At 45.3% G+C, this 14,060-nt stretch overlaps 1 protein-coding gene across 1 annotated transcript in view; it reads left to right on the forward strand.

Annotated features, from left to right (window-relative positions):
- Positions 1-4,721: 4,721 nt before the first annotated feature.
- The window catches only part of LOC109898259 (potassium/sodium hyperpolarization-activated cyclic nucleotide-gated channel 3-like), a 61,692-nt gene continuing 52,353 nt past the window's right edge, over positions 4,722-14,060 (forward strand). The window contains exon 1 of the mRNA XM_031833003.1: positions 4,722-5,642. Coding sequence (XP_031688863.1) covers positions 4,921-5,642 — 722 coding nt within the window. The 5' untranslated portion in view covers positions 4,722-4,920. The remainder of the gene's footprint in view (positions 5,643-14,060) is intronic.

Raw genomic sequence — 14,060 nt, forward strand, 5'->3', positions numbered from 1 at the left:
GCCTTATGGGCCCTGGTCTAAAACAATGTACTATATAGCCTTATGGGCCCTGGTCTAAAGCAGTTCACTATATAGCCTTATGGGCCCTGGTCTAAAGCAGTTCACTATATAAACTTATGGGCCCTGTTCTAAAACAATGTACTATATAGCATTATGGGCCCTGGTCTAAAGCAGTTCACTATATAAACTTATGGGCCCTGGTCTAAAACAATGTACTAAATAGCATTATGGGCCCTGGTCTAAAGCAATGTACTAAATTGCATTATGGGCCCTGGTCTAAAGCAGTTCACTATACAGCCTTATGGGCCCTGGTCTAAAGCAGTTCACTATATAGCCTTATGGGCCCTGGTCTAAAACAATGTACTTTATAGCCTTATGGGCCCCGGTCTAAAGCAGTTCACTCTATAGCCTTATGGGCCCTGGTCTAAAACAATGTACTATATAGCCTTATGGGCCCTGGTCTAAAGACGTTCACTATATAGCCTTATGGGCCCTGGTCTAAAACAATGTACTATATAGCATTTTGGGCCCTGGTCTGAAGCAGTTCACTATATAGCCTTATGGGACCTGGTCTAAAGAATTTCACTCTATAGCCTTATGGGCCCCGGTCTAAAGAATTTCACTCTATAGCCTTATGGGCTCTGGTCTAAAGAATTTCTCTCTATAGCCTTATGGGCCCTGGTCTAAAGAAGTTCACTCTATAGCCTTATGGGCCCTGGTCTAAAACAATGTACTATATAGCATTATGGGCCCTGGTCTAAAGCAGTTCACTATATAAACTTATGGGCCCTGTTCTAAAACAATGTACTATATAGCCCTATGGGCCCTGGTCTAAAGACGTTCACTATATAGCCTTATGGGCCCTGGTCTAAAGCAGTTCACTATATAGCCTTATGGGCCCTGGTCTAAAGCAGTTCACTATATAGCCTTATGGGCCCTGTTCTAAAACAATGTACTATATAGCCCTATGGGCCCTGGTCTAAAGACGTTCACTATATAGCCTTATGGGCCCTGGTCTAAAGACGTTCACTATATAGCCTTATGGGCCCTGGTCTAAAGCAGTTCACTATATAAACTTATGGGCCCTGTTCTAAAACAATGTACTATATAGCCCTATGGGCCCTGATCTAAAGACGTTCACTATATAAACTTATGGGCCCTGGTCTAAAACAATGCACTATATAGCCTTATGGCCCCTGGTCTAAAACAATGTACTATATAGCCTTTTTGGGCCCTGGTCTAAAACAATGTACTATATAGCCTTTTTGGGCCCTGGTCTGAAGCAGTTCACTCTATAGCCTTATGGGCCCCGGTCTAAGCAGTGCACTTTATAGGGAATATAGGGTGTCATTTGGGATGCACACTAAATCCTAATATCTTCTATCCAGACCAAATGGCAGCAGTACAACTGAAGGGGGCACTATTTTCCCATATAGGGAGTCAGCTATCTGGCAGAACCTTTTATCCCGTATAGGGAGTCAGCTATCTGGCAGAACCTTTTGTCCCATATAGGGAGTCAGCTATCTGCCAGAACCGTTTATCCTGTATAGCAGTCAGCTATCTGGCAGAACCTTTTATCCCGTATAGGGAGTCAGCTATCTGGCAGAACCTTTTATCCCGTATAGGGAGTCAGCTATCTGGCAGAAACTTTTAATTTAACAGAGTACAACATCTGGACTGAAGTACATCACATATGTTATAATGAATACACACAAACACACACAATACAATGACTCCAGGCCATACTGCAAGTCTAGAGGCAGTAATTCCCTTTTCCACATTTTTTATTACGTTACAGCCTTATTCTAAAATGTAATAATTAATCTCCCCCCCTCATCAATCTACACACAATACCCCATAATGTAAAAGTGAAAACAGGTGTTTTATATTTTTTTGGCAAATTTATTACAAATCAAAACATAAATACCTTACATAAGTATTCAGACCTTGTACTATGAGACAATCGAAAATTTAGCTTCCATTGATCATCCTTGAGATGTTTCTACAACTTGATTGGAGTCCACCTGTGGTAAATTCATTTGATTGGACATGATTTGGAAAGGCACACAGCTGTCTATATAAGTTCCCACAGTTGACAGTGCATGTCAGAGCAAAAACCAAGCCATGAGGTAAACGGAATTGTCCGTAGAGCTCCGAGACAGGATTGTGTCGAGGCACAGATCTGGGGAAGGGTACCAAAAATGTCTGCAGCATTGAAGGTCCCCAAAAACACATTGGCCTCCATCATTTTTAAATGGAAGAAGTTTAGTACCACCAAGACTCTTCCAAGAGCTGTCCGCCTGGCCAAACTGAGCAATCGGGAGAGAAAGGCCTTGGTAAGGGAGGTGCCAAGAACACGATGGTCACTCTGACGGTGCCCCAGTGTTCCTCTGTGGAGATGGGAGAACCTTCCAGATGGACAACCATCTCTGCAGCGCTCCACCAATTGTTCTTTATGGTAGAGTTGACAGACTGAAGCCACTCCTCAGGAAAAAGGCACATGACAGCCTGCTTGGAGTTTCCCAAAAGGCACCTAAAGGACTCTCAGACCATGAAAAACAAGATTCTCTAGTCTGATGAAACCAAGATTGAACCGTTTGGCCTGAATGCCAAGCGTCGTGTCTGTAGGAAACCTGACACCATCCCTATGGTGAAGCATGGTGGTGGCAGCATCATGCTGAAGGGATGTATTTCAGCGGCAGGGACTGGGAGACTAGACAGGATCGAGGGAAAGATGAATGAAGCAAAGTACAGAGTGTTCCTTGATGAAAACCTGCCCCAGAGCGCTCAGGACCTCAGACTGGGGCGATGGTTCACCTTCCAACAGGACAACAACCCTAAGCTCACAGCCAAAGACAACGCAGGAGTGGCTTCGGGACAAGTCTCAATATCCTTGAGTGGCCCAGCCAGAGCCGGGTCTTGAACCCGATCGAACATCTCTGGAGAGACCTGAAAATAACTGTGCAGCGACATTCCCCATCCAACCCGATAGAGCTTGAGAGGATCTGCAGAGAAAAATGGGAGAAACTCCCCAAATCAAATGTTATTTGTCACATGCCGAATACAAGCCCTTAACCAACAATGCAGTTTTAAGAGAAATATGTAGAAAATAGATAAGTAAAAAATAAATATAACAAATTGTTAATTAAAGAGCCGTAGTAAAATAACAGTAGCGAGACTATAAACAGGGGGTACCGGTACAGAGTCTATGTGCGGGGGCACCGGTTAGTCTAGGTAATTGAGGTAATATGTACATGTAGGTAAAGTTACAGGTGTGCCAAGCTTGTAGCTTCATACCCAAGAAGACTTGAGGCTGTAATCACTGTTAAGATGCTTCAACAAAGTACTGAGTAAAGGGTCTGAATACTTACATAAATGTGATATTTCATTATTCTTTTATTTTTTTGAATTTGCAAAGAAATTCTACAAACCTGTTTTTGCTTTGTCATTATTGGGTATTGTGTGTAGATTGATGAAGGGGGGGGGGGCAATATTTAAAACATTTTAGAATAAGGCTGTAACATAAGAAAATGTGGAAAAAGTCAAGGTGTCTGAATACTTTTCCCGAATGCTCTGTACATAGGTAATAGGGCACCATTTGGGATGCATACTTTCTCTGGAATGAAATCATCATGGATAACACCACCACAGACTCTTCAGTGTTCTCAGGTGCCAGTCCCAAATGGCACCCTATTCCCTATATAATGCACTACTTTTGAAAAAGTAGCACACTGTGGAATATGGTGCCATTTGCTGAGTCAGACATTATAGTTCTGTATGACCTGCAGTGGTGGGGTCAATCCCATTTCAGTCCAGTGAATTCAGGAAGTAAACTGAAAATTCCAATTCCAAAATGTCTCTATTTTCCTGTGTATGTAGACTGAAATGAATGGAATTGACCCCACACCTTCTGACCATTGTATAGTTGTCACCTGCATACAACCATATAACTTTTCCCAGGATCTAAAACCAATGAAAGTGCAGTGTGGAAAGTAGCACTTGCTTCAATAATTATGGTCAATATTGCTTAACTGATCAATTATAGGCCTACAGACAATGGGCTGTTTAGCGTGTGGGTAGCCTATAGTTTATCATTTACAACAACAGAAAATCTGTCATCAGCAACCGCAGGGAGTTTATAAATTATATCCTCCATAATCCTGCCTGGACTGGGATGCTGAGTGCATGTGCTGTCCTGTCTATCCTCGTGCAGCGCTCCTATGGCAACCCGGTAAATTAGCCCCATTAATATCCACGTTATTAGAGAGCACTACAGGGATGGAACCGTGATGTCAGCACACACACCAGCCAGCGGTCTTTGAATGCAAGCTGGTGAGGACTGACTGACTGACTGCGTGGAAGGAAGCGTGTCATTCTTTTCCTATTGACAGCTAAGCTAGCCAGGGATATAAATATTTGGGGAGGAGGAGAATCAGAAGAGTGATCATGCTTTGTCATTGAGGACCTCAGTTTAGCCACCAGCCAGCATCCATCCTCACTGTCTCCGGCTGGCACGTCCGACGCTCAGAGCAGTCAGCATGCAGGCAGCATCAGCACCCCGATCTGTTGTCATCATCTAGGCAACACTCTGATTTAGAAACACCTGGATACCTGGACGTCATTCATCGATTTACTGGTCATGCACCCTAATATGACCGTCGCGCCGAAGCGGTACAAACTGTTGCAACCGGGAGAGCAGGAAGCAGCACGTTCCAAGTGTCAAGTAAGATTCGACCTGTTCCTGTCCTGCTGCAGAACGCCGTCACTGCTTTTGGTATCCTGAGCCGTTTGAGTTTATGAAATATATGATTTGTTATCATCACAGCTCATATATTCTTGTTTCATTTTCAAACGCGTTTTATTTTTTATCCCAGGCTAGTGAGCGTCTGTATCATCCTTTCTTCAATAGGCCTACCCATAATGGATAGGTTTCATTCTTCCATGCGCAAAAGGCTGTACAGCTTGCCGCAAAACATTGGCCAAAGAGGCTCTGTCTCTGTGATGATTGACGACGGAGGAGAATACGGTGGTGGCGACAAGGACACAAACAAGAAAAGTGCCGGTATCAGGCTGAAGCCTCTTCTCCTTCCTGGATCTCCTTCCCCCGCCAGCAGCTCTAAGAGAAACAGAGACAGGGACCCCAAGAGCGGAACCGCTGGAGACTTGGAAACGGACCTTGCCGTTAAGACCAACTTAAACGGGGACTGTCGCCTTTTTAGAGGTAACCGCTCTTCCATCACTCGTCAGCACACTATTGGGTCAGATCCAGCGGAGCAGCGGAGGCTGATCCCCGAGGTAGACGCCGGCGCTAACGAGGAGAGTTACCCCGGAGGAGAGACTGGTTCTGGGGCCGAACAGGGAGCGCAGGATTCCGTTGGTCGCAGTGCTAGCGCACACCGCCGCTCGTCCGTCTTCGATCAGTCCACTTTAATCAAGTTAGAAGGAACCGAACCGATCATGCCAGACGAAGTAGAGCAGTTGTATCGGGCGGGTTTCATGCACCGGCAGTTTGGAGCGATGCTACAACCAGGAGTCAACAAGTTCTCTCTGAGAATGTTGGGGAGCGAGAGGGCCGTGGAGCACGAGAGGGAACGTGTGAAGTCTGCAGGATTCTGGATCATTCATCCGTACAGTGATTTTAGGTAATTGTTCAGAAAATCTGTATCAATCATTGTTGATCAATTTGATTGATCTATTGGTTAATTGATTGTGTCTGGTTAGATTAGGCCTCTCGGAGTTTACATATCCTATCCAATACACTATTATGATTTTAAAAATATACTATCTGACTAAGTGTAAGCTCAGTTTGGCTAAGAAAATACATGTTTGTCGTGTTATCAAAGTACAAATATACTGTTTGGATATCTTAGATCATATTAGAAAACCTCTTAGGGGATTAATTGTACCCTACCCTCTGACTATTGGGTCTTGACTGGGTTAGAAATTGGTCCAAAGTAAAGGTCAAAGATACATACCAGTCAAATTTAAATACAGTATTTAGATTTGACTGCTGGCATGCATATTCATTTTGCAGTTCCAGTCATATTCATACCCCACTAATACTGCTAGCATGCATATTCATACCCCACTAATACTGCTGGCATACATATTCATATCCCACTAATACTGATGGCATGCATATTCATATCCCACTAATACTGCTGGCATGCATTTTCACATCCCACTAATACTGCTGGCATGCATATTCATATCCCACTAATACTGCTGGCATGCATATTCATATCCCACTAATACTGCTGGCATGCATATTCATATCCCACTAATACGACTGGCATGCATATTCATATCCCACTAATACTGCTGGCATGCATATTCATATCCCACTAATACGGCTGGCATGCATATTCATATCCCACTAATACTGCTGGCATGCATATTCATATCTCACTAGTGCTGCTGGCATGCATATTCATATCCTACTAATACTGCTGGCATGCATATTCATATCACACTAATACTGCTGGCATGCATATTCATATCCCACTAATACTGCTGGCATGCATATTCATATCCCACTAATACTGCTGGCATGCATATTCATATCACACTAATGCTGCTTGCATGCATATTCATATCCCACTAATACTGCTGGCATGCATATTCATAGCCCACTAATACTGCTGGCATGCATATTCATAGCCCACTAATGCTGCTTGCATGCATATTCATAGCCCACTAATACTGCTAGCACTGATCTTTTATGCTCAGTTTTTTTTCTGGCTCAATAATGATATGTCATTTGTCCACAAAATGTCTAGTCCTGTGTGTGTGTGTTTGTGTGTGTACGGCGTGTGTGTGTGTGTGTTTGTGTGTGTACGGCGTGTGTGTGTGTGTGTGTGTTTGTGTGTGTACGGCGTGTGTGTGTGTGTGTTTGTGTGTGTACGGCGTGTGTGTGTGTGTGTGTGTGTGTGTAAAAAAAAAAGTTTATATATTAATTACCACGCTATGAACACTTGTCTATGAAAAGCAGATGCTTTTGTAGGAATCTTAGCAATATTATAGTTACAAAGGAAAATCAATTGAAGCCACCAAAACGGGAGACGATATAATGAGGAGTGAATTTCCAAACTGAAGGTGTGTTCTTTAAGGAACACTGAAACAAGTCCGTTTGTTCCAGAATTCTATCTTTTCATCATCACACACATAACAGTTTTTTTTTCTTGTATCACTTTAACCTTGAATTCCCTCTCTCTCTCTGCTCTAACATCAGGACATTTACACTGGCCTGTAGTATCCTATCTTTCTGTCCTGATGTGAGATACAGTGGGGTTTTTCCACTCTTCTGAATTATACTTTTTTTTATCATTTAGTGAGGCCATCGGATTACACAGAGAGAGAGAGTGCAGCAGGCCGGGCCGATAGAGTTAGGTCGGGGCTTTTTGAAATGGGGTAATCAAAATAGGTTAACATGACCGTTCAAAATATTAGAAGCACACATCAGGTGGGATTATGACCACACAATTAGTCTAATGTGAGGGTGTTTGGAGGGAGGGGGAGGACAGGGGAAGGTAGGAGGGGGGAGGGTGGCACTAACCACTCACAACTCAACTGTAGAGTGATTGAAATGATGTGAGAGTGGGAAATCAGGACAGGACGCTAACTACACAGTCATCATGCCAGCTGTCCGCGCAGCTCTGAAGTGAGTTTAAGCTGTGACATAATGATATGTGTTGTTTTGAGGTTAAAGTAAAACCTTACCACTGCTGTCTCAGGATAACAGCTGCTGTGCCATGTCTAATCAAACCACATTTTATTTGTCAAATAGGCCGAATACAACAGGTGTAGGTGTACAGGTGTACAACAACTTACATTGAAATGCTTACTTACAAGCCCTTAACCAACAATGCAGTTTTTAGCAAAATACCTAAAAATAGAAAATAAATAAAAGTAACAAATAATTAAAGAGCAGCAGTAAAATAACAGTAGCGAGGCTTTATACAGGGGGGTACCAGTACAGAGTCAATGTGGAGGCTTTATACAGGGGGGTACCAGTACAGAGTCAATGTGGAGGCTATATACAGGGGGTACCAGTACAGAGTCAATGTGGAGGCTATATACAGGGGGGTACCAGTACAGAGTCAATGTGGAGGCTATATACAGGGTGTTACGGTACAGAGTCAATGTGGAGGCTTTATACAGGGGGGTACCAGTACAGAGTCAATGTGGAGGCTATATACAGGGGGTACCAGTACAGAGTCAATGTGGAGGCTATATACAGGGGGTACCGGTACAGAGTCAATGTGGAGGCTATATACAGGGGGTACCGGTACAGAGTCAATGTGGAGGCTATATACAGGGGGTACCGGTACAGAGTCAATGTGGAGGCTATATACAGGGTGTACCGGTACAGAGTCAATGTGGAGGCTATATACAGGGGGTACCGGTACAGAGTCAATGTGGAGGCTATATACAGGGGGTACCGGTACAGAGTCAATGTGGAGGCTATATACAGGGGGTACCGGTACAGAGTCAATGTGGAGGCTATATACAGGGGGTACCGGTACAGAGTCAATGTGGAGGCTATATACAGGGGGTACCGGTACAGAGTCAATGTGGAGGCTATATACAGGGGGTACCAGTACAGAGTCAATGTGGAGGCTATATACAGGGGGTACCGGTACAGAGTCAATGTGGAGGCTATATACAGGGGGTACCGGTACAGAGTCAATGTGGAGGCTATATACAGGGGGTACCGGTACAGAGTCAATGTGGAGGCTATATACAGGGGGTACCGGTACAGAGTCAATGTGGAGGCTATATACAGGGGGTACCAGTACAGAGTCAATGTGGAGGCTATATACAGGGGGTACCGGTACAGAGTCAATGTGGAGGCTATATACAGGGGGTACCGGTACAGAGTCAATGTGGAGGCTATATACAGGGGGTACTGGTACAGAGTCAATGTGGAGGCTATAAACAGGGGGTACCGGTACAGAGTCAATGTGGAGGCTATATACAGGGGGTACCGGTACAGAGTCAATGTGGAGGCTGTATACAGGGGGTACCGGTACAGAGTCAGTGTGGAGGCTATATACAGGGGGTACCGGTACAGAGTCAATGTGGAGGCTATATACAGGGGGGTACCGGTACAGAGTCAATGTGGAGGCTATATACAGGGGGTACCGGTACAGAGTCAATGTGGAGGCTATATACAAGGGGTACCGGTACAGAGTCAATGTGCAGGGGCACCGGTGAGTCGAGGTAATATGTACATATAGGTAGAGTTATTAAAGTGACTATGCATAGATAATAACAGAGAGTAGCAGGGGCGTCAATGCAAATAGTAGCCATTTGATTAGATGTTCAGGACTCTTATGGCTTGTGGGTAGAAGCTGTTTAGAAGCCTCTTGGACCTAGACATGGCACTCCGGTACCTATTAAAGAAGTCTTGAGATATTGCTCGCATGAGGTAGAGTACTTACCTAGTTAAATAAAGGTTTTAAAAAAATGGACCACCACAAACCAGTGCTGACACTAAGACTGCACTCAACCAGCTGTATAAGGCCATAAGCAAACAAGAACATGCTCATTCAGAAGCAGCACTTCTAGTGGCCAGGGACTTTATTGCAGGCAAACTTAAATCAATTTTACCTAATTTCTATCCTGATTCCTACTTACAAGCAAAAACTAAAGCAGGAAGTACCAGTGACTCGCCCAATACGTAAGTGGTCAGATGTCGCGGAGGAGTATATCACCTCAGTCATCGGCTTCATCCATAAATGTATCGACGATGTCGTCCCCACAGTGACCATATGTACATACCGCAATCAGAAGACATGGATTACAGGCAACATCCACATCGAGCTAAAGGCTAGAGCTGCCGCTTTCAAGGAGCGGGATCCGGACGCTTATAAGAAATCCCGCTATGCCCTCAGACGAACTATCAAACAAGCAAATCGTCATTACAGGATTAAGATTGAATCCTACTACACTGGCTCTGACTCTGGTCGGATGTGGCAGGGCTTGAAAACTATTATGGACTACAAAGGGAAACCCAGCCGCGAGCTACCCAGTGACGCGAGCCTACCAGACGAGCTAAATGCCTTTTATGCTCACTTCGAGGCAAGCAACACTGAAGCATGCATGATAGCACCAGCTGTTCTGAACGACTGTGTGATAGCGCTCTCGGTAGCCGGTGTGAGCAAGACCTTTAAACAGGTCAACATTCACAAAGCTGCAAGGCCAGACGGATTACCAGGACGTGTACTCAAAGCATGCGCGGACCAACTGGAAAGTGTCTTCACTAACATTTTCAACCTCTCCCTGACCCAGTCTCTAATAGCTACATGTTTTAGGTAGTCCACCATAGTCCCAGTGCCCAAGGAAGAGAAGGTAACCTGCCTAAAGATTACCGCTCCATAGCACTCACGTCGGTAGCCATGAAGTGCTTTGAAAGGCTGGTCATGACTCACATCAACAGCATCCTCCCAGATACACTAGACCCACTCCAATTCACATACCGCCCCAACAGATCCACAGATGATGCAATCTCAATCGGACTCCACACTGCCCTTTCCCACCTGGGCAAGAGGAACACCTATGTGAGAATGCTGTTCATTGACTACAGCTGAGAGTTCAACACCATAGTGCCCACAAAGCTCATCACTAAGCTAAGGATCCCTGGGACATAACACCTCCCTCTGCAACTGGTTCCTGGACTTCCTGACGGGCTGCCACCAGGTGGTAAGGGTAGTCAACAGCACGTCTGCTACACTGATCCTCAATACTGGGGCCCCCCAGGGGTGCATGCTTAGTCCCCTCCTGTACTCCCTCTTCATCCACACTGCGTGGACAAACAGGACTCCAACAACCATCATTAGGTTTGCTGACGACACAACAGTGGTAGGACTGATCACCGACAACGATGAGACAGCGAGGAGGTCAGAGACCTGGCCGTGTGGTGCCTGGACAACAACCTCTCCCTCAATGTTAACACAATAAAGGAGATGATCGTGGACTACAGGAAAAGGCGGGCCGAACAGGCCCCCATTAACATTGACAGGGCTGTAGTAGAGCCGGTCGCGAGTTTCAAGTTCCTTAGTGTCCACATCACCAACAAACTATCATGGTCCAAACACACCAAGACAGTCTTGAGAAGGGCACAAATACACCTTTTCCCACTCAGGAGATTCGGCTCCCCCGATCCTCAAAGAGTTCTACAGCTGCACCATTGAAAGCATCCTGACCGGTTGCATCACCGCCTGGTATGGCAACTGCTCAGCATCTGACCGTCAGGCGCTACAGAAGGTAGTGCGCATGGCCCAGTACATCACTGGGACCAAGCTTCCTGCCATCCAGGACCCCTATACAAGGCGGTTTCAGAGTAAAGCCCCAAAAATTGTCAAAGACTCCAGTCACCCAAGACTAGACTGTTTTCTCTACGGTACCGGAGCGTCAAGTCTAGCACCAAAAGGCTCCTTAACAGCTTCTACCCCCAAGCCATAAGACTGCTGAACAATTAACCAAATGGCAACCAGATTATTTAAATTGACACCCACCCCCTCCATTATTTTTTTTACACTGCTGCTACTCGCTGTTAAATATCTATGCATAGTCACTTCACCCCTACCTACATGTACAAATTACCTCAGCTAACCTGTACCCCCGCACATTGACTCGGTACCCCCTCCCCTGTATATAGCCTTGTTGTTATTTTATTGTGTTACTTAATAAATAAAAATAACTTTTGTTTATTTGGTAAATATGGTTAAAGTAAAACCTCACCACTGCTGTCTCAGGATGGGAGGGTAGTTAGGAGGTTAGAGTAAAACCTTACCACTGCTGTCTCAGGATGGGAGGGTAGTTAGGAGGTTAGAGTAAAACCTCACCACTGCTGTCTCAGGATGGGAGGGTAGTTAGGAGGTTAGAGTAAAACCTTACCACTGCTGTCTCAGGATGGGAGGGTAGTTAGGAGGTTAGAGTAAAACCTTACCACTGCTGTCTCAGGATGGGAGGGTAGTTAGGAGGTTAGAGTAAAACCTCACCACTGCTGTCTCAGGATGGGAGGGTAGTTAGGAGGTTAGAGTAAAACCTTACCACTGCTGTCTCAGGATGGGAGGGTAGTTAGGGTAGTTACGAGGTTAGAGTAAAACCTTACCACTGCTGTCTCAGGATGGGAGGGTAGTTAGGGGGTTAGAGTAAAACCTTACCACTGCTGTCTCAGGATGGAAGGGTAGTTAGGGGGTTAGAGTAAAACCTTACCACTGCTGTCTCAGGATGGGAGGGTAATTAGTGTAGTTAGGGGGTTAGAGTAAAACCTTACCACTGCTTTCTCAGGATGGGAGGGTAGTTAGGGGGTTAGAGTAAAACCTTACCACTGCTGTCTCAGGATGGAAGGGTAGTTAGGGGGTTAGAGTAAAACCTTACCACTGCTGTCTCAGGATGGGAGGGTAGTTAGTGTAGTTAGGGGGTTAGAGTAAAACCTTACCACTGCTGTCTCAGGATGGGAGGGTAGTTAGGGGGTTAGAGTAAAACCTTACCACTGCTGTCTCAGGATGGGAGGGTAGTTAGGGGGTTAGAGTAAAACCTTACCACTGCTGTCTCAGGATGGGAGGGTAGTCAGGATACTTAGGAGGTTAGAGTAAAACCTCACCACTGCTGTCTCAGGATGGGAGGGTAGTTAGGAGGTTAGAGTAAAATCTTACCACTGCTGTCTCAGAATGGGAGGGTAGTTAGGGGATTAGAGTAAAACCTTACCACTGCTGTCTCAGGATGGGAGGGTAGTTAGGGTAGTTAGGAGGTTAGAGTAAAACCTTACCACTGCTGTCTCAGGATGGGAGGGTAGTTATGGTAGTTAGGGGGTTAGAGTAAAACCTTACCACTGCTGTCTCAGGATGGGAGGGTAGTTAGGAGGTTAGAGTAAAACCTTACCACTGCTGTCTCAGGATGGGAGGGTAGTTAGGAGGTTAGAGTAAAACCTTACCACTGCTGTCTCAGGATGGGAGGCTAGTTAGGGGGTTAGAGTAAAACCTTACCACTGCTGTCTCAGGATGGGAGGGTAGTTAGGAGGTTAGAGTAAAACCTTACCACTGCTGTCTCAGGATGGGAGGGTAGTTAGGAGGTTAGAGAAAACCTTACCACTGCTGTCTCAGGATGGGAGGGTAGTTAGGGTAGTTAGGGGGTTAGAGTAAAACCTTACCACTGCTGTCTCAGGATGGGAGGGTAGTTAGGAGGTTAGAGTAAAACCTTACCACTGCTGTCTCAGGATGGGAGGGTAGTTAGGAGGTTAGAGAAAACCTTACCACTGCTGTCTCAGGATGGGAAGGTAGTTAGGGGGTTAGAGTAAAACCTTACCACTGCTGTCTCAGGATGGGAGGGTAGTTAGGGTAGTTAGGGGGTTAGAGTAAAACCTTACCACTGCTGTCTCAGGATGGGAGGGTAGTTAGGGTAGTTAGGGTAGTTAGGGGGTTAGAGTAAAACCTTACCACTGCTGTCTCAGGATGGGAGGGTAGTTAGGGTAGTTAGGGGGTTAGAGAAAACCTTACCACTGCTGTCTCAGGATGGGAGGGTAGTTAGTGTAGTTACGAGGTTAGAGTAAAACCTTACCACTGCTGTCTCAGGATGGGAGGGTAGTTAGTGACATCATGATGATGTAGCTAGTGCGGAAGTTGCTTTTGTAAATAACTGTGAGTGACAATCATCTAAAAACTATTTGAAATACTGGTATTGTGGACCTACTTTGTTTCTTATATGATTATCCTTTTCAATTTGAGGAAACCAAAATTTCCACTGTGTTCCAAGGCAAAGATTTAGGTCTCAGTCTCAGTTTCATTTGTGCATATCTAGGCTAACTGATTGATTTATGGCATGAACCTTCCACACACTTCTGGCTGGGTCAATCCACACAGATAGACAGCAGAACCAGACCATCTGGCTGGGTCAATCCACACAGATAGACAGCAGAACCAGACCCTCTGGCTGTGTCAAACCACACAGATGAACTATAGAACCAGAACATTTGGCTGGGTCAATCCACACAGATGAACTGTAGAACCAGAACATCTGACTGGGTCAATCCACACAGATAGACAGCAGAACCA

Source organism: Oncorhynchus kisutch, linkage group LG10 (genome assembly GCF_002021735.2).
Source record: "Oncorhynchus kisutch isolate 150728-3 linkage group LG10, Okis_V2, whole genome shotgun sequence".
In the NCBI taxonomy this organism is placed as follows: domain Eukaryota; kingdom Metazoa; phylum Chordata; class Actinopteri; order Salmoniformes; family Salmonidae; genus Oncorhynchus; species Oncorhynchus kisutch.